The following is a 21,242-nucleotide window of genomic DNA, read 5'->3' on the forward strand; positions in this document are numbered from 1 at the left end:
CTCACCATCCCTGTCCGTTCTCCACAGATAAATCTAGAATGGTGGTAAAGTGTTGACAGGCCCGGGGTCTGAAGAGGATGTCCACATTGCAGGAGGCCAGAGGAGGCAGCACTCCCCTACAGGGATCCACTGTGATCTAACAACACAGGAGAAAAAGACCAACACCCCAACCAGGATCACCGTTAATCAGCAAGTACATTCACACAGGATTGTAGTGTGTGTAATAGTGCAGGATTTGCCGTTCATGATTGAACTGTACTCTTTGCCTCCTGAACAATCATTATTGGGACAGTAGGTGACCAGGGTTTGAGGGCTCAGCATGATCTATCCTGCATGACCTCCCTAAAGTCAATACAGGACCAGAATGGAGGGCAGGTGGTGTCCAATGGCCCTTTCTGGACTGGGGAGACCCAAAACAGGCGCTGATGAAGAAGGTGAGGATGAACTCTAAGACTGACCACATCTGCAATAGAGTTCTTTAAGTTTGTTTAGCAATGCAGAGTCCACAGCAAAAAGCTTTGGTATGGTTTGTAATCAGATGCCTTTCCAGACAGACAAGCAGTCATTACTGGAAAACAGTTTTTCTTCTTGTGGGCTTCTTCTTTGCCACAGCGGAGGCCTCTAAGCCCACCAGTGAACGATGGCATGTTGTTGCTGATCCCTACAGTGTAGTCTTGATGTAGGATGTGACCCCGTCAGTGTAGTCTTGATGTAGGATGTGACGCCGTCAGTGTAGTCCTGATGTAGGATGTGACCCCGTCTGTGTAGTCTTGATGTAGGATGTGACCCTGTCAGTGTAGTCTTGATGTAGGATGTGACCTTGTCACTGTAGTCTCCATGTAGGATACAACCTTGTCAGTGTAGTCTTAATGTAGGATGTGACCCTGTCAGTGTAGTCTTGATGTAGGATGTGACCTTGTTAGTGTAGTCTTGATGTAGGATGTGACCCTGTCAGTGTAGTCTTGATGTAGGATGTGACCTTGTCAGTGTAGTCTTAATGTAGGGTACAACCTTGTCAGTGTATTGCTGATGTAGGATGTGACCCCGTCAGTGTAGTCTCCATGTAGGATTTTGCACTGCTTGGAGTACCCCTGAAGTACCCCCTTATGTTCATTTCACTAGTAAGTCTATGGTGTCATGAGTGTTTTCAAGTACCCCCTGTGGAGAGGCCAAGTACCCCCAGGGGTCCTAGTACCCCTGGTTGGGAACCACTGGTCTATTTTAACATTAAACATTAACATATGGTATCAAGACAGTCCCTCCACTCCATATTGGCCTCAGCAGTACTTGGATTCCTTCAGTGTGATTCAACAGTGTCCACACATTTACCTCAGAGGTATGACTGTGTGGCCCCTCCCCGTGGACCAGGCTCCATGGCGCCTCCAGGGGGGTGGTGTTGGTGAGCAACACAGTGGCCTGGCTCTGGTCTCCCAGCCTCATCAGGCCCAGATCCACTTTGGCAACATTCACTGATACATGGGGGCCCTGGAATGAACACACAAGAGTGAACAACCACAAGCCCGTGAAAACTAATAAAATCCACCTGTAGCTAATTCTATTTCATTCCCTGTTTTTCCCTTCTCAATATTGTGGTACCCACCTGAATCTACGTCCTGCTAGGATATGAGTCTCTCTCACCTTAAATGTGACCTGTATGGATGGTTTAGACAGCTAGTATATGAGTCTCTCTCACCTTAAATGTGACCTGTATGGATGGTTTAGACAGCTAGTATATGAGTCTCTCTCACCTTAAATGTGACCTGTATGGATGGTTTAGACAGCTAGTATATGAGTCTCTCTCACCTTAAATGTGACCCGTATGGATGGTTTAGACAGCTAGTATATGAGTCTCTCTCACCTTAAATGTGACCTGTATGGATGGTTTAGACAGCTAGTATATGAGTCTCTCTCACCTTAAATGTGACCCGTATGGATGGTTTAGACAGCTAGTATATGAGTCTCTCTCACCTTAAATGTGACCCGTATGGATGGTTTAGACAGCTAGTATATGAGTCTCTCTCACCTTAAATGTGACCTTTATGGATGGTTTAGACAGCTAGTATATGAGTCTCTCTCACCTTAAATGTGACCTGTATGGATGGGTTTAGACAGCTAGTATATGAGTCTCTCTCACCTTAAATGTGACCTGTATGGATGGGTTTAGACAGCTAGTATATGAGTCTCTCTCACCTTAAATGTGACCTGTATGGATGGTTTAGACAGCTAGTATATGAGTCTCTCTCACCTTAAATGTGACCTGTATGGATGGTTTAGACAGCTAGTATATGAGTCTCTCTCACCTTAAATGTGACCCGTATGGATGGTTTAGACAGCTAGTATATGAGTCTCTCTCACCTTAAATGTGACCTGTATGGATGGTTTAGACAGCTAGTATATGAGTCTCTCTCACCTTAAATGTGACCCGTATGGATGGTTTAGACAGCTAGTATATGAGTCTCTCTCACCTTAAATGTGACCTTTATGGATGGTTTAGACAGCTAGTATATGAGTCTCTCTCACCTTAAATGTGACCTGTATGGATGGTTTAGACAGCTAGTATATGAGTCTCTCTCACCTTAAATGTGACGCATATGGGCAGAACAACAGGTGGGTGGTGGTGCTGAATGTGGCATATCAGACGGGACTCTTCTGCTCCAGGTCGCCCTCCAGTCAGAACCAGTTCCAGGTCAAAACACTCGTTCATCTCTAGACCCCAAACAAGAGTTACAGGTCACCTGCATGTCATATAATTCATGTTGTTTCAGACTGGGTGCGTCATATACCGATTTCACCAGCAGGGGGCTCCACCTCCATGATGTGACAGTCAGTGATCCTATCCCACTGGAAGGTGATACTGGATCTGCTGTTGTTCCACATCTGACACACAAACACACAATGTGACAGGAGAACAGACAAAGGTAATCAGAGGCTACACCCCTGGAAAGACACATTACCACCCGTTTACCAAACACATCACCAGTTTACCAAACACATCATCCGCCTACCAAACACATCACCAGTTTACCAAACACATCATCCGTCTACCAAACACACCACAAATTTACCAAACACACCACCAGTTTACCAAACACATTAACAATTTACCAAACACATTAACAATTTACCAAACACGTCACCAGTTTACCAAACACATCACCAGTTAGCAAACACATCACCAGTTTAGCAAAACCACTATCAGTTTACCAAACATATCACCAGTTTACCAAACATATCACAATTTTATCAAAAACATAATCTGTTTACCTAACATTTACCAAACACATCATCAGTTATCCTGCTGAAAGAAGCCAATGCCGTCAGGAAATATCGTTGCCATGAAAGGGTGCATATGGTCTGCAACAATGCTCAAAGTTACATCCATGAATGGCAGGACCCAAGGTTTCCCAGCAGAACATTGCCCAAAGCATCACACTGCCTCCGCCGGCTTGCCTTCTTCCCATAGTGCATCCTGGTGCCAGATGTTCTCCAGGTAAGCGACACACACGCACCCAGCCATCCACGTGATGTAAAAGAAAACGGGATTCATCAGACCAGGCCACCTTCTTCCATTCCCCCGTGGTCCAGTTCTGATGCTCAGATGCCCATTGTAGGTGCTTTCAGCAGTGGACAGGGTTAGCATGGGTACCCTGACTGGTCTGCAGCTACGCAGCCCCATATGCAACAAACTGCAATGCAGAAAGGTGTGTTCTGGCACCTTTCTATGAGTACCAGCATGAACTTTTTCAGTAATTTGAGATACAGTAGCTCGTCTGTTGGATCGGACCACACAGGCCAGCCTTGGGTCTCCTTCGCTCAGTGAGCCTTGGCTACCCATGACCTTCTCGCTGGTTCACCACTTTTCCTTCCTTGGACCACTTTTGACTGACCACAGCAGACCGGGAACTCCCACAAGTGCTGCAGTTTTGGAGATGTTCTGACCCAGTCATCTATCCGTTACAATTTGGCCCTAGTCAAAGTCGCTCAGATCCTTATGCTCTCCATTTTTCCTGCTTCTAACACATCAATTTGAGGATATAATTGTTTTCAGACCTCAAATAATGCAAAGAAAACTAATTTATATTCATTTTTCAACAACAAAATACTAATGTTTTAACTTTAGTTCAGAAATCAATATTTGGTGGAATAACCATGATTTTTAATCACAGCTTTCATGCGTCTTGGCATGCTCTCCACCAGTCACATTGCTTGACTTTATGCCTGGAACAAAAATTCCAGTAGCTCGGCTTTGTTTGATGGCTTGTGACCATCCATCTTCCTCTTGATCAAATTCCAGAGACTTTCAATTTGTTGTCCCCAATTTCTGTTGCTTGACCTTGTTCTTATGAACCGCAGTTTTTGAAATTTTCAGGATGGATGCATCCTGACGCTCACTGTATCCCTCTGCCAGTAAAGCCAGTATTGAACCCTTCTTTTCCTCACTCAAAGCTTTTCTTTTCAACTTTTTGTCATGCTGAATTGTTATTTTTTTATTCAAATTACCTTTGAGGTACTACATACACAGTTTTTGCCATCCAGCTGGTCCTATTGCAAGAGGATATGATGACCACAGCAGTGGTTTTTATACTTTCCCTTGTTAAATTAGATTTGGTTCAGGAAAACACCTAATCAGTACCTCATTAAGTAAAATGAGGTGTGCCTGTGTTGGAATTTAACAGACACTGTAATGGAATGGCTACCATACATGTAGAGATGCTAATTTAAGAAAAACATAGGAGTGGTCTCTTAATTTTTTCCAGAGCTATTAAGATAAGATATTAAGATAGAGCTCTGGAGATAATTCAGCTAAATATAGGCAAGGCTTTCAAGCAATGAGGAATACTTTGCAGGAAAGCTGGCAAGCTATTCAGGAACCCCCATAATAAGTAAAGCCCCTGACTTGCAGTCAGCAGACTGGTTTTGCAGTCTGCCTTATTGAAGGTAGCTAGCAAGCGAGCTACCCTCTCCGGCACCACTAGCCTAGCACTTCTGGAATTCACATTTTCTTTCTTATGGTGAATTCCATATAACCGAAATACTGTGGTGACTAAGAGAGATTTCTATTGGCACTAACTAACAAGGATCCAAATAAATCAAACTATTTCCAACAAACCGTAAAGAGTAATTGGTAAGTTCCCCCCTCTATGCTATACAAGAGGAATAGCGGAAACCGTTTTTTCAAGTCTTTGCAGCTAACTATAAAACAAGTAGCTAGCTATAACTTTTGGAATTAACATTTTTCTAGCCTAACATGTCTGTGGTATCACTGCAACCCAGCTATTCAAATATTATGAGGTTGTTCGGCTACATTACGTTCATTTTAGCCTTTTAGTACTTTGACAGGAAGATGCATCTTTGCGTAATTTTTCTTTAAAGGTTGTGGCTGTCTACACTTCATGATAACCTAGCTATTGCAATGAAAACCTGTAATTATAGGGTTGTAATAAAATATAATGAATAATTCCAGAACAGCCCCTTGCACTTGCCTAGCATTGCTGTGGGTGTGGTAGAACTACTGAATGAGCAGACCACTTGTGGAATAGCCCATTAAAGCTCCGTCTCTGGAACAGTCTGCAAATTTTAATTTTGATATTGAGAGAGGGACCTACAGTTGTGCTCAAAAGTTTGCATACCCTTGGAGAATTGCTAATATACTGTATGTACCATTTGTAAAGAAAACATGAGTGAGCAGGCAAAACACATGTCTTTTATTTCTTATGGGATTCACATTCAACTGTAGGTTATAACAGAACGGCACAATCATAAAACAAAACATGGGACAAAGATGTTTTTTTTTATTACCCCTCTTCAGAAGTCTGCATACCTGCCCATTCGTCTTGGCAAACTGCCTCCAGGTCATGCAGTCTTTGGTCGTCTGAGATCTCCCCGGAGTGGCTAGATGACATTAAGGTCAGGAGACTGTGATGGCCACTCCAGAACCTTCACCTTTTCTGCTCTAACCACTACAGGGTCAACTTGGTCTTGTGCTTAGGGTCATTGTCATGCTGGAAAGTCCAAGAGCATCCTATGCACAGCTTTCGTGCAGAAAAATGCGAATTGCCTGCCAGTATTTTGTGATAGCATGCAGCATTCATCTTGCGATCAATTTTCACAAGATTCCCCGTGCCTTTAGACCTCACACACCCCCCTAAACATCAGTGAGCCACCACCATGCTTCACAGTGGGGATGGTATTCTGTTCACTATAGGCCTTGTTGACCCCACTCCACTGGCATTGGCGCAGTAAAGGCATCTTTCTGGCAACTCGACCATGCAGCTCATTTTTGTTAAAATATTGTCGTATTGTGCTCCTTGAAACAACCACATTGTCTTTTTCCAGAGCAGCCTGTATTTCTCCTGAGGTAACCTGTGGGTTTTTCTTTGTATCCCAACAATTCTTCTGGCAGTTTTGGCTAAAATCTTTCTTGGTCTACCTGACCTTGGCTTGGTATCAAGAGATCCCAGAATTTTCCACTTCTTAATAAGTGATTGTACAGTACTGACTGGCATTTGCAAGGCATTGGAAATATTTTTATATCCTTATCTTAATAAAGTTCCATTACCTTGTTACGCAGGTCTTTTGACAGTTCTTTTTTGCTCCCCATGGCTCAGTATCTAGCCTGCTCAGTGCATCCACATGAGAGCTAACAAAGTCATTGTCTATTTATACACAAACACAAATTGCAATTTAAAAAGCCACAGGTGTGGGAAATTCACCTTTAATTGCCATTTTCACCTGGGTGTGTCACCTTGTGTGTCTGTAAAAAGGCCAAACATTCAACGGTATGTAAACTTTTGATCAGAGCCGTTTGGGTGATTTCTGTTATCATTATGATTTAAAAAGGACCCAAACAACTATGTGATAATAAATGGCTTCATATGATCACTATCATTTTATAAAGCATGATCATTCATATTTTCAAAATCAATGCCAAAATTTCACTATCTCTGCCAGGGTATGCAAACTTATGAGCACAACTGTATCTGATTCTCCACTTAGCAAACTGATCTAGCGGAGATTCCGAACCAAAGATATTTTGTGCAAATCTATGAGCTTGGGTCTACAGAAGACGGCGGCGTTTCTGGATCTTGTTTATATATGGTTTCTTCTTTGCACGGTAGAGTTTTAACTTGCATTTGTGGATGCAGCAACGTACTGTGTTCACAGACAATGGTTTTCAGAAGTGTTCCTGAGCCCATGCAGTGATTTCCACTACAGAATAGTGTCTGTTTTTAATGAATTACTGCTTGAGGGCCCAACCATCCAATATTGGTTTTCAGCTTTGTCCCGAAAACCGAGATTTTCTTCGGATTCTCTGAATCTTTTAATGATATTATGTATGGTAGAAGATGAGATCCTGAAAGTCTTTGCAATTTTACGTTGAGAAACATTATTCTAAATCTCTGCACTATTTGCCCACGCTGTCTTTCAGAGAGTGGTGAACCCCTGCCCATCTTTACTTCTGAAAGACTCATCCTCTCTGGGTTGCTCTTTTTATAACCAATCATGTTACTGACCTGTTGCCGATTAACCTAATTAGTTGTGAGATGTCACACCAGGTTTTTTTTGCATTACAGAACCAGTCTTTTGTGGCCCCGTACTAGCTTTTTGAAATGTGTTGCTAGCATCAAATTCATTGCATTCTGTTTTTTGCATTTTACACAGCGTCCCAACTTTTCTGGAAACGGGGCTGTATTTTAAATCATAAAACAAATGAAACACTAGCTTTGTGACTAGACAAACCTGAACTACTGGGCTAAATCGGGTACATGAAATAGCCAAGAATAGCCTTCCACACTTGTTTCGCTTTGTTGGACGTGTGTAGGCCCTTTCACATTCCCCTAGTGAGGCATTCATTTTTGTAATGCCTTGCCACAGCATGTTTGGAATTCAGAAAATTAACTATCTGCCAGTAACTCAAAAGTTGGATCCAATTTCGTCATCATATTATTGGGTGTGTTCAGAATTCATGACAACTTGGTGTTAGGAAATATGGTCTTATACACCACACACCCTGAGATCATGCATTTAGACAGTTCATATATCCAACATTTGTCGTCCCGTAGTTCATATAAATCATTTGTCAACATTTCAGACCCCAGGACAAAGGCGTGAGTCACAGGGAATTCCCAGTAAATCTTGGTATGCCAGTTCTTGTCGTTAAGCTCACGGAAAACAACAGTACCTTGAACCTCCGGCGTACGGTGGTATTGATGAACACCTCTCCAGGGATGTGGACAGAGTAGGGTTCTAGTAGGACCTGGTAGGCCTCTGTCCGCCCTTCGACCTTTATCTCCATGACGACCACATCCATCACCTTGGGCCCAGGACCCAGAGGTTGAGGAGCCCTGAATTCACAACAACAACAGTAAAACACTATGGCTAGGCATTAACGAAATATATCACAAGAAAGCCATGTAAACTTTACCCATCATCCTCCCTGGTCTCTTTAGGCAGCTCTGGGATGTCCCTCAACACCAGGTGACACACACTGTGGTAGTCCATCAACTGACACACACACACACAATTGATCATAATTGATTTCCATAAAACATTTTATATTTTCTTTTTTCTTGACCCTTTACCCCAACCTAAAAATGTGTTAGTATTTCATCCAGTGTCTATGTTCTACACCTCCTCAGGATTAGAGGTCAGTGTGCTGTGTTTCTCAACCCTGCTCCTGGACCCCCCCCTGCCCTGCATGATTCAGATCTCCCCCTGCCCTCACATACCTGATGTAGCTCATGAAGGACTTGATAATGAGCTGATCATTTGAATCAGGTGTGACAGAGCAGGGAGAGATCTAAAACATGGGCAGTGGGCGCCCAGGTACAGGGTTGAGAAACACTGGTTTAGGCATTACCTCTTTAGGGGTGAATGTGAGGAGGAACTCATGGTCTCCTAGAGGGGCAAAAAAGCCAGAGGTGGGGTTGAAGTGAAACACTTCGTCATTGGCTAGGTGGTACTGGATGTGGGCGGAATCAGGGCTCTCGCCAGGAAGGAGGGGCTTCAGGTAGGGCTGCATGATCTGCCAATGAAACTCCAGCTCCAGGTGACTGACAGGAAGAAATAAAATATAAAAACATTAGAAACCTTTCTTGTGTTTATCTGATCAATGCCCACATGTCACAGTTCACACGGCCGCTGAGGATTCTGGTCTCACGTGTTGTTCCTGATGGTGATGGTCTTTTGCTGAACAGACTGGGGGTTGGTGGGAGGGAAACACACGTAGTGATTGGCTGTGAGGTCACGGAGCTCCTCCAGCACAGGGTCTTCTTCCTCCCCAGAGACACACACCATCTCCAGACCTATCAACTGGCCCTGACCTGGTACACACACAGACACGCGCACACTTGACTTACTAAAAAGCTACTGCTAATTACATTGTTAATTTATTTCCACAAAGCTGGTGATTATTCTGATATCTGTGACCTGCAGGGCCACACACAATTAAAATATATTTTGAATACAACCTTCCATAGAAGATGCCCATATGTCAGGCAAAACTGGTTCTTAATCAAACCAGGGCTGTAACAGGTTTAAATACAGCCTCCCCATACAGAAGCCAAAATGAAACAAAAACTCACACTGATGAGAACCTGCACAAATATGCACAAATAGGCTACAATAAGAGAAATATATCCTATCACATAGTCCTTCTGCTACCGAAAGACAATTAAGAAATTCTCAGAAAACTGTTGAGTTATAAACAAATAAACTAAATGAACTAAAGCTTCTTCATCACAATTTTTGCAGTTTGAGCTATACAAACAGGGAATCAGAATGTTATTATGTAAGCAAATAATATATTTAAATATTTTATTTAGCTACAGATCAGAAATGACCATAAGCTAACTATCTAAATTACTGGGGAAATAGTGGAGATTAACAGTAAGGAAACTTATCTAATGAATGTAAACTTCACAGGGCATATTTGAACATTTAAACAAGCGCAACCAGTTGGGGGTTGTACTTACTCAAACATGCCTTCAAGGCAGATCAAAAAGCGGAAAATAATGTGATTGGTTGGCCCAATGGAGAACAAAGGGATCTGACGTTGCTCAGTTGACATTTATATTTAAAACAGTTGAGGTAGGAATTAAAATGAGGGTTTAGGATAGGAGTATAGTTAATGATTTAGGTTAGGAGTTAAGATGAGGGTTTAGGGACAAGAACTATCCAACTAGGTCCCAGACCATTAACCCAGTTAGAAATACACACACCATCCTGCCATGGTGTCAACCAATCATATTCATCTCCCCCTTAGGCCAGATTTGCCTCCAGGACATGTTTGAGTAAGAAAAATGTCCATGTGCAAACAACTGACAAAATATTCTCATTTTCATACTCCTTGTCTTCTCTCCCTTCTCACGCCATTTGGATGAGAGAGGCTCCTTTTGACCTACTTCTCCAATGGGTTTAGACCCAGGGGCAAGGAGAGAGGAGGGGAGGGGAGATGTATGAGGAGGAAGAGACATTCAGGGTACCTGCTGACAACTTTGCAGGAGCCAGCGTAAAAGGAGGTACAGGGAGAGACAGGGAGAGACAGGGAGAAACAGGAAGAGACAGGGATATACAAGGAGAGACAGGGAGATACAGGGAGAGACAGGGAGAGACAGGGAGAGACAGGATACAATATGGGAGAGACACAGAGAGACAGGGATATACAAGGAGAGACAGGGAGATACAGGGAGAGACAGGAAGACAGGGAGAGACAGGGAGAGACAGGGAGAGACAGGATGCAATATGGGAGAGACACAGAGAGACAGGGATATACAAGGAGAGACAGGGAGAGACAGGATGCAATATGGGAGAGACACAGAGAGACAGGGATATACAAGGAGAGACAGGGAGAGACAGGGAGATACAGGGAGAGACAGGATGCAATAGCAGAGAGACTTGTCAAGCGCATCCTCCCAGAATCTCCCCTTTTGATTTTGCCCTTCATTAGCCTACGACACCAGAGAGCAACAGCTGATCAAAAGCTTATCTGTAGATTTCCTGAGTTTTGATCAAGACTATTCTACAACTATTCCTCTCTGTCAGGAACCTGCAATGTACAGTATGTCTGCTTTTTGTTGCTGAACAGCCGACACGTTTGATTAGCTGCAGTTAGGGCAGGATGTTAGAGGTACTGATCTCAGTATGTCAGTGTTAAACTATCCTGTCAGGGTGCTTGTTGGTGAGGAAGTCTATTAAAACATCACAACCATTAGTGCAGAAGAGAGCTGTTACGGTCCAAAGACCTATGATGTTTCTGTTGTTTCCTTTAAATCTGCCTCCTCCTTCACTGCTTAACACAAAACTAAACTAAAACATATTTCCTGGCACATTGCTCTCATTATTTTATTACGTTTAGTGCCAAAATGCCACAGCACAGAAAACTGACATAAAATGGACAACAAAAAAATTACGTTCATTTTACTTAAGTGTACTAAAGTCAATGTTAGACCTCAAGATCTATAAATCAAACCCAACACTAAGCATCTTTACGAAACCAAATCCATGTTGGTCTATTGAAGCAACTGAAATAGTGACTAAACACAGGCTGACAACTCACAAAATGCCTTCAACAAATTATTGTCAGATCTACACACATGGGGGCTTGAAATAAAACACACAAAAACTATTCTTAAAACCACCTGCATGTAGCATGCAAAAGAAACATCCACACATGCGTTTTAATAGTCTGGATTCTGCATCCCAGAGGTTGCCTCATGATCTACTGGAGTGGAGCACTGCCTCTAGTAAACCAGACAGACATCCATATGAAAATCAGAACTGGCACTCAAATAAAATAAAAAATGGCAGGATAAACAGCAAATTGGCACTCTGCATGAAAAAAGTTGCCAACCCTGGGTTTACATTTTAACCTCCACTCTAATATGCTGCAGTATAGAGACACTTCTCAAATACTTATGGGGTACATCGTATTTAACTGTCAAACACACACCTTGTAGAGTGATGTTTTTAACTGTCAAACACACACCTTGTAGAGTGATGTTTTTAACTGTCAAACACACACCTTGTAGAGTGATGTATTTAACTGTCAAACACACACCTTGTAGAGTGATGTTTTTAACTGTCAAACACACACCGTGTAGAGTGATGTATTTAACTGTCAAACACACACCTTGTAGAGGGATGTTTTTAACTGTCAAACACACACCTTGTAGAGTGATGTTTTTAACTGTCAAACACACACCTTGTAGAGTGATGTTTTTAACTGTCAAACACACACCTTGTAGAGTGATGTTTTTAACTGTCAAACACACACCGTGTAGAGTGATGTTTTTAACTGTCAAACACACCGTGTAGAGTGATGTTTTTAACTGTCAAACACACACCGTGTAGAGTGATGTTTTTAACTGTCAAACACACACTGTGTAAAGTGATGTATTTAACTGTCAAACACACACCTTGTAGAGGGATGTTTTAACTGTCAAACACACACCGTGTAGAGTGATGTTTTTAACTGTCAAACACACACCTTGTAGAGGGATGTTTTTAACTGTCAAACACACCTTGTAGAGTGATGTTTTTAACTGTCAAACACGCACCTTGTAGAGGGATGTTTTTAACTGTCAAACACACACCTTGTAGAGTGATGTCTTTAACTGTCAAACACACACCTTGTAGAGTGATGTTTTTAACTGTCAAACACACCGTGTATAGTGATGTTTTTAACTGTCAAACACACACCATGTAGAGTGATGTTTTTAACTGTCAAACACACACCTTGTAGAGTGATGTTTTTAACTGTCAAACAGACACCTTGTAGAGTGATGTTTTTAACTGTCAAACACACACCTTGTAGAGTGATGTCTTTAACTGTCAAACACACACCTTGTAGAGTGATGTCTTTAACTGTCAAACACACACCTTGTAGAGTGATGTTTTTAACTGTCAAACACACCGTGTAGAGTGATGTTTTTAACTGTCAAACACACACCGTGTAGAGTGATGTTTTTAACTGTCAAACACACACCGTGTAGAGTGATGTTTTTAACTGTCAAACACACACCTTGTAGAGGGATGTTTTTAACTGTCAAACACACCTTGTAGAGTGATGTTTTTAACTGTCAAACACACACCTTGTAGAGGGATGTTTTTAACTGTCAAACACACACCTTGTAGAGTGATGTCTTTAACTGTCAAACACACACCTTGTAGAGTGATGTCTTTAACTGTCAAACACACACCTTGTAGAGTGATGTTTTTAACTGTCAAACACACCGTGTATAGTGATGTTTTTAACTGTCAAACACACACCGTGTAGAGTGATGTTTTTAACTGTCAAACAGACACCTTGTAGAGTGATGTTTTTAACTGTCAAACACACACCTTGTAGAGTGATGTCTTTAACTGTCAAACACACACCTTGTAGAGTGATGTCTTTAACTGTCAAACACACACCGTGTAGAGTGATGTTTTTAACTGTCAAACACACCGTGTAGAGTGATGTTTTTAACTGTCAAACACACACCGTGTAGAGTGATGTTTTTAACTGTCAAACACACACCTTGTAGAGTGATGTTTTTAACTGTCAAACACACACCTTGTAGAGGGATGTTTTTAACTGTCAAACACACACCTTGTAGAGTGATGTCTTTAACTGTCAAACACACACCTTGTAGAGTGATGTTTTTAACTGTCAAACACACACCTTGTAGAGTGATGTTTTTAACTGTCAAACACACACCTTGTAGAGTGATGTTTTTAACTGTCAAACAGACACCTTGTAGAGTGATGTTTTTAACTGTCAAACACACACCGTGTAGAGTGATGTTTTTAACTGTCAAACACACACCTTGTAGAGTGATGTCTTTAACTGTCAAACACACACCTTGTAGAGTGATGTTTTTAACTGTCAAACACACACCTTGTAGAGGGATGTTTTTAACTGTCAAACACACACCTTGTAGAGTGATGTCTTTAACTTGGCAGTTGTCACAAACTATGGTGAAGACCTGGGACCAGCTTTCTGCCGAGGTGGGGAAGAACACCATCTGGGACAAGACACACACACACATCCAGACACACACAAAGACATACCAGTTTGTCAGTGTAGACACAGGACGTGTGATCCTACTTCCATGACTGACTGACTGGTTGACTGACTGGCTGGTTGACTGACTGGCTGACTGACTGGTTGACTAACTGATTGACTGACTGGCTGACTGACTGGCTGATTGACTGACTGGCTGACTGACTGGCTGACTGACTGGTTGACTGACTGGCTGATTGACTGACTGGCTAGCTGGCTAGTGTGGTGGAAAATGTACTTCTTTCTTATTACAATCAAATCATATTTCTTGTGTGTGTGTGCTTCTGCTCTTCTCACTGAACAGAATGTGCCTACTGCAGATATGTATTGCTAACTTCTCACAGGCTGGAGACATTTTGTTATGCTGATCTCAGCAGAACAGCTGGTGAGACATGGAGTTATGTACAGACATGGAGTCATATAGAGACATGGACTCATTTAGAGACATGGAATCATGTAGAGACATGGAGTCATATAGAGACATGGAGTCATATAGAGACATGGAATCATAGAGACATGGACTCATATTGAGACATGGAATCATGTAGAGACATGGCGTCATCTAGAGACATGGAGACATGTACAGACATGGATTCATATAGATACATGGAGTCATGTAGATACATGGAGTCATATAGATACATGGAATCATGTACAGACATGGATTCATATAGATACATGGAGTCATGTAGATACATGGAGTCATATAGATACATGGAATCATGTACAGACATGGAGTCATATAGATACATGGAATCATGTACAGACATGGAGTCATATAGATACATGGAGTCATGTAGAGACATATAGATGGAGGCTCACCTCCAGCACTGTGCTCTGCCCTGGCTGCAGCACAAACAGGGACGGGCTGATTGCAAACGGTGCCTCCTCAGCAAAGCTGTTGTTTACTACAGACTGACAGAAAGAAGAGTTTTACTACAGACTGACAGATGAAGACTGTTACTACAGACTGACAAACAGAAGACTGTTACTACAGACTGAGACAGAAGACTGTTACTACAGACTGACAAACAGAAGACTGTTAATACAGACTGAGACAGAAGACTGTTACTACAGACTGACAAACTGAAGACTGTTAATACAGACTGAGACAGAAGACTGTTACTACAGATTGACAGACAGAAGAGTGTTACTACAGACTGACAGAGTGAGGACTATTACTACAGACTGACAGATGAAGACTGTTACCACAGACTGACAGACAGAGGACCATTACTCCAGAATGACAGACAGAACATTCTAACCTTTGACCTTTTACCTAAAGACCCTAACCCCAAGGCGGTTGTGTTATTTATCCTATAACATCTAATCTTAATTAGAAAGCAATTTTATTTATCCTCTAACCTTTGTCCTCTTACCTAAAGACCCTAACCCCAGGGTGGTGCTGTTATTTATACTATAACCTTTGACCTCTTACCTAAAGACCCTAACCCCAGGGTGGTGCTGTTATTCATTCTATAACCTCTGACCTTAATTAGAAGGCTATGTAATTTACCCGGATGTTGGAGGCGGGCCACTGTCTCCGTGGGATGATACAGAAGGTTCCTGCGCTGAGGCCATCGTTGCGACACAGAAACTCTAAGAACTTCACCCCTCCTACCAGGCAGTACCCACAGTCCAGCACCCTGGGCACTAGGCATGGAGACAGACAGGAACAAGCCACGTCAGCAGGCGGGGGGGCTGAATTAACGTAACTGGCTTGACTTTTGGACCAACTGTTGTCTTGGATAAAAAGTTGTTGATCTGCAGTCAACAAGGCTAAGTTCATCTCGGCCTATGATGCACTCCAGGCTCTTGACTTTCTGGCCCTGACAGAAACATGGATTACCCAAGAAAATACTGCTACTTCGGCTGCTCTCTCTTCATCTGACTCTGTTTTCCAGTAGTCCACCATCCTCAATTAGATTGACATGCTAAATAGTTCATTCCCATGAGATGGCTCATAACTCAGCTTTACTGGTCACACGTCAAATTACTGGTCAAATTTGCCCAAGAATTAACCACCTTTTCTACACTCTTACCAGAACATGTCTTGCAGCTGTCTCCAATCAACTCTCTTCTCACTGCTTCAAATTGGGCCACTCCCCAGAGGCTTCTCATCACCTTCCTCCCTTCTGACTCCCAGGTGACAACACGCATCTCTGCTTGCCCGGCTGACATCTCGCCTTACATCGGCCCACCCCCTCTAGCTGAACACTGACAAGAACAAGCTTCTCTTTTCCAGGAAGACCTGACTGCTCTAGGACATGGTTAGCAACTGCTCCCAGAGTGCAAAGCACCTTGTTGTGACCCTCAACTTCATGCTGTTGTTCCTTGCTAACATCAAGGAAGTGACTTGCTCTTGCAGGTTCTTGCTCTACAACATTCGTAGAGTACAACCTCACCTCACTCAAAAAGTAGCACAGGCTTACAGTAAAAAATTCACAATCTCATGTCACCCTGTTTTTCAAGCAAGCAAGTTTTTTTTATATAGCACAATTCATACATAGAAGAAATTCTGTGTGCTTAACAAAGAAAAAGAAAAATAGCAAGTTATAGGAGGGTTTAGATCACTCACAGGTCAGTATAGGAGGTGGTTTAGATCACTCACAGGTCAGTATAGGAGGTGGTTCAGATCACTCACAGGTCAGTATAGGAGGTGGTTTAGATCACTCACAGGTCAGTATAGGAGGGTTCAGATCACTCACAGGTCAGTATAGGAGGTGGTTTAGATCACTCACAGGTCGGTATAGGAGGGTTAAGATCACTCACAGGTCAGTATAGGAGGGTTTAGATCACTCACAGGTCAGTATAGGAGGATTTAGATCACTCACAGGTCAGTAAAGGAGGGTTTAGATCACTCATAGGTCAGTATAGGAGGGTTTAGATCACTCATAGGTCAGTATAGGAGGGTTTAGATCACTCACAGGTCAGTATAGGAGGGATTAGATCACTCACAGGTCAGTATAGGAGGTGGTTTAGATCACTCACAGGTCAGTATAGGAGGATTTAGATCACTCACAGGTCAGTAAAGGAGGGTTCAGATCACTCACAGGTCAGTATAGGAGGTGGTTTAGATCACTCACAGGTCGGTATAGGAGGGTTAAGATCACTCACAGGTCAGTATAGGAGGGTTTAGATCACTCACAGGTCAGTATAGGAGGATTTAGATCACTCACAGGTCAGTAAAGGAGGGTTTAGATCACTCATAGGTCAGTATAGGAGGGTTTAGATCACTCATAGGTCAGTATAGGAGGGTTTAGATCACTCATAGGTCAGTATAGGAGGGTTTAGATCACTCATAGGTCAGTATAGGAGGGTTTAGATCACTCATAGGTCAGTATAGGAGGGTTTAGATCACTCACAGGTCAGTATAGGAGGGATTAGATCACTCACAGGTCAGTATAGGAGGTGGTTTAGATCACTCACAGGTCAGTATAGGAGGATTTAGATCACTCACAGGTCAGTATAGGAGGTTTTAGATCACTCACAGGTCAGTATAGGAGGGTTTAAATCACTCACAGGTCAGTATAGGAGGGTTCAGATCACTCACAGGTCAGTATAGGAGGTGGTTTAGAACACTCACAGGTCAGTATAGGAGGTGGTCTGCTGGCTTCAATGGGCACCAGTAAGTACTGATCTTGAGTCTCCACCACCAGGAGATCTTTGTAGTTGGTCAGGGAGTCAGGAACAAACCGCACTGTGTACTGACAGGCCATCCCAGGAGCTATGACACCGCCCTCACCAGGAAACCTGCCTGGACACACAACAACACTGTTGTAACATAACAAACCAAATGACCTGTGAACTCTGACCTGGGACCCTAACCACAGTTTTAGTGCATTAGACAGGTAGTGTATTTTTCTGACCTGGGTCCCTAACCCCTGTATTAGTAGTTGCTAGAGTACTGACCCAGGCCCAGGGAGAAGTGAGGGGTGGTGGGAGGAATGACCCTGGTGTGACAGCTGGAAGCACTCATGTTCCTCAGCTCCACTGTCATCTACAGGAGTGACAAGGAGGAGAAGAGGAGAGGAGGAAGGTCAAACATTATTAATAAGGGATTACACTATTAGTTAATTAATCAGCAGATTTACAGATGCATAAGATTTGCAATATTAGGGAAACACTGGTAAAAGGTCCACTAATGTTATGTTTGTAACAATGAAACATTGGCGAAAACCAAAGGTCACTACGTATACATCTGTCCTCCTTTCACTACGTACCTCATACACCTGTCCTCCTTTCACTACGTACCTCATTCACCTGTCCTGCTGTCACTACATACCTCATACCCCTGTCCTGGTGTCACTACATACCTCATACACCTGTCCTACTGTTACTACGTACCTCATACCCCTGTCCTGCTGTCACTACATACCTCATACCCCTGTCCTGGTGTCACTACATACCTCATACACCTGTCCTACTGTTACTACGTACCTCATACCCCTGTCCTGCTGTCACTACATACCTCATATACCTGTCCTACTGTTACTACGTACCTCATACCCCTGTCCTGCTGTCACTACATACCTCATACACCTGTCCTACTGTTACTACGTACCTCATACACCTGTCCTACTGTTACTACGTACCTCCTACACCTGTCCTACTGTTACTACGTACCTCATACCCCTGTCCTGCTGTAAATTCATACATCATACCCCTGTCCTACTGTTATTACGTACCTCATACACCTGTCCTACTGTCACTACGTACCTAATACACGTGTCTTACTGTTATTACATACCTCATACCCCTGTCCTACTGTTACTACGTACCTCATACACCTGTTCTGCTGTCACCACGTACCTCATACACCTGTCCTACTGTTACTACGTACCTCATACCCCTGTCCTGCTGTCACTACATACCTCATACCCCTGTCCTGGTGTCACCACATACCTCATACACCTGTCCTACTGTTACTACGTACCTCATACACCTGTTCTGCTGTCACCACGTACCTCATACACCTGTCCTACTGTTACTACGTACCTCATACACCTGTTCTGCTGTCACTACGTACCTCATACACCTGTCCTACTGTTACTATGTACCTCATACACCTTTCCTACTGTTTCTACTTACCTCATACCCCTGTCCTACTGTTACTATGTACCTCATACACCTGTCCTGCTGTCACTATGTACCTCATACACCTGTCCTACTGTTACTACGTACCTCATACACTTGTCCTACTGTTATTACGTACCTCATACACCTGTCCTACTGTTATTACGTACCTCATACACCTGTCCTACTGTTATTACGTACCTCATACACCTGTCCTACTGTTATTACGTACCTCATACACCTGTCCTACTGTTATTACGTACCTCATACACCTGTCCTACTGTTACTACGTACCTCATACACCTGTCCTACTGTTATTACGTACCTCATACACCTGTCCTGCTGTTATTACGTACCTCATACACCTGTCCTACTGTTACTACGTACCTCATACACCTGTCCTACTGTTATTACGTACCTCATACACCTGTCCTGCTATGTAGTCAGTGAAGTAGACAACAGGTGGATTGGCCAGGAACACAGGAACAGATTTGGCTGGGGATCTTGAGGGGAACAGATATAAAGAAGTGTTATATTAGAGAAAACATCTGGCATAGTTATATTCTTTATACAGAAACAATAAACAGAGCCCTTTGTAAGTATTGGGACAGTGAACTGACTTTCCAATTCATTGTATCTTTAGATTGTCAGATTTTCATTGAGGGTATTTCTGTACATGTTGTGGTCATTTATACATGACTACAATTTCAATCCATACATTTTCATCAATGATCTGGGAGACGGCTTCACCTTGCCTGCTCAGGGATTCAATCTGGCAACTTGTGGTTGCTGGTCAGTGGCACTGCTAACATGCCCTGAATGTGTAGGTATGGCCACTGTCAGGTTCTGGACTCATCAACAGCAGTGGCAAAGTGAGGCAGAGTTGGTCCTCTCTCTGTTGCTTGCCAGATTGAAATCCCCTATGGGGCAGTGATTTATTTTTATATCCACGCAAAATAGCTCACTGGACAATGTTTTAGGGACCTGGACAAATGTGTGATATCGCCGTGTACACAATGAGATCAGCCAGGTGAGTGTGACTGAAATCTGACCTGACTACCAGCTACTCATCACCTGCCTGCCTGGTCCACCTACATGCATTTCTGATCGGAGATGTACTGCCTGTGATTCAGTTGGCATTATTCTCAAAACAGTGAAACAAATGACTGGGCTCTTGTATTTCTGCTCCCAAAAAACGTATGCACATAAGTATTTGTTATATTTATTGGTTGCTGACTGTCTCCAGGTGATCATCCAGTATTGCCCTGTCTCATGTGTGGGTCACACCAAAAATGCTGGACCAGGCCGTATTACCACATTATTATTCTCCACGTCAGGACAAAGGCCACTCAGGTGTGTGTGTGTGTGTTTGAGAGCGAGAGCGAGGGTATAGTCTAAGGAAGTGGACACTAATATTGAGAAAGGATTACCTTTCCTACAGTCCTTTGTGTTCGCAAAACAATACAGCTGTGATGACCTCATAGAGTCTGTGGTAGATCAGGCTATACAGTCCAGATAGAGTCTGTGGTAGATCAGGCTATACAGTCCTCATAGAGTCTGTGGTAGATCAGGCTATACAGTCCTCATAGAGTCTGTGGTAGATCAGGCTATACAGTCCTCATAGAGTCTGTGGTAGATCAGGCTATACAGACCTCATAGAGTCTGTGGTAGATCAGGCTATACAGTCCTCATAGAGTCTGTGGTAGATCAGGCTATACAGTCCTCATAGAGTCTGTGGTAGATCAGGCTATACAGTCCTCATAGAGTCTGTGCTAGATCAGGCTATACAGTCCTCATAGAGTCTGTGGTAGATCAGGCTATACAGTCCTCATAGAGTCTGTGCTAGATCAGGCTATACAGTCCTCATAGAGTCTGTGGTAGATCAGGCTATACAGTCCTCATAGAGTCTGTGGTAGATCAGGCTATACAGTCCTCATAGAGTCTGTGCTAGATCAGGCTAAACAGTCCTCATGGACAAGTGAGTATTCTGATCATATTATTATTTCTTTGCACATTTCCTACTCCAAACCATATAAACTTGAATGCTCATTGGATTTCATTTTCAGGTGACATGTATTTGTGTAATGAGGGAGGGTGTGGCAACAGTGAATAACACCTTATA

The 21,242-nt window shown here is 42.9% G+C and overlaps 1 protein-coding gene across 1 annotated transcript in view; it reads right to left on the bottom strand.

Annotated features, from left to right (window-relative positions):
* Positions 1–21,242, bottom strand: part of dlec1 (DLEC1 cilia and flagella associated protein) — a 39,760-nt gene that overhangs the window by 11,829 nt on the left and 6,689 nt on the right. The window contains exons 7-20 of the mRNA XM_034289296.1: positions 19,539–19,623; positions 17,957–18,044; positions 17,631–17,801; positions 15,561–15,697; positions 14,867–14,959; positions 13,916–14,006; positions 9,161–9,323; positions 8,861–9,053; positions 8,426–8,505; positions 8,183–8,345; positions 2,784–2,877; positions 2,576–2,706; positions 1,330–1,485; positions 6–136 (exon numbers count right to left, since the gene is read on the bottom strand). Of these exons, the coding sequence (XP_034145187.1) occupies positions 6–136; positions 1,330–1,485; positions 2,576–2,706; positions 2,784–2,877; positions 8,183–8,345; positions 8,426–8,505; positions 8,861–9,053; positions 9,161–9,323; positions 13,916–14,006; positions 14,867–14,959; positions 15,561–15,697; positions 17,631–17,801; positions 17,957–18,044; positions 19,539–19,623 (1,776 nt within the window). The remainder of the gene's footprint in view (positions 1–5; positions 137–1,329; positions 1,486–2,575; positions 2,707–2,783; positions 2,878–8,182; positions 8,346–8,425; positions 8,506–8,860; positions 9,054–9,160; positions 9,324–13,915; positions 14,007–14,866; positions 14,960–15,560; positions 15,698–17,630; positions 17,802–17,956; positions 18,045–19,538; positions 19,624–21,242) is intronic.

The sequence above is a fragment of the Esox lucius genome, chromosome 21 (assembly GCF_011004845.1).
Source record: "Esox lucius isolate fEsoLuc1 chromosome 21, fEsoLuc1.pri, whole genome shotgun sequence".
NCBI classification, from domain to species: domain Eukaryota; kingdom Metazoa; phylum Chordata; class Actinopteri; order Esociformes; family Esocidae; genus Esox; species Esox lucius.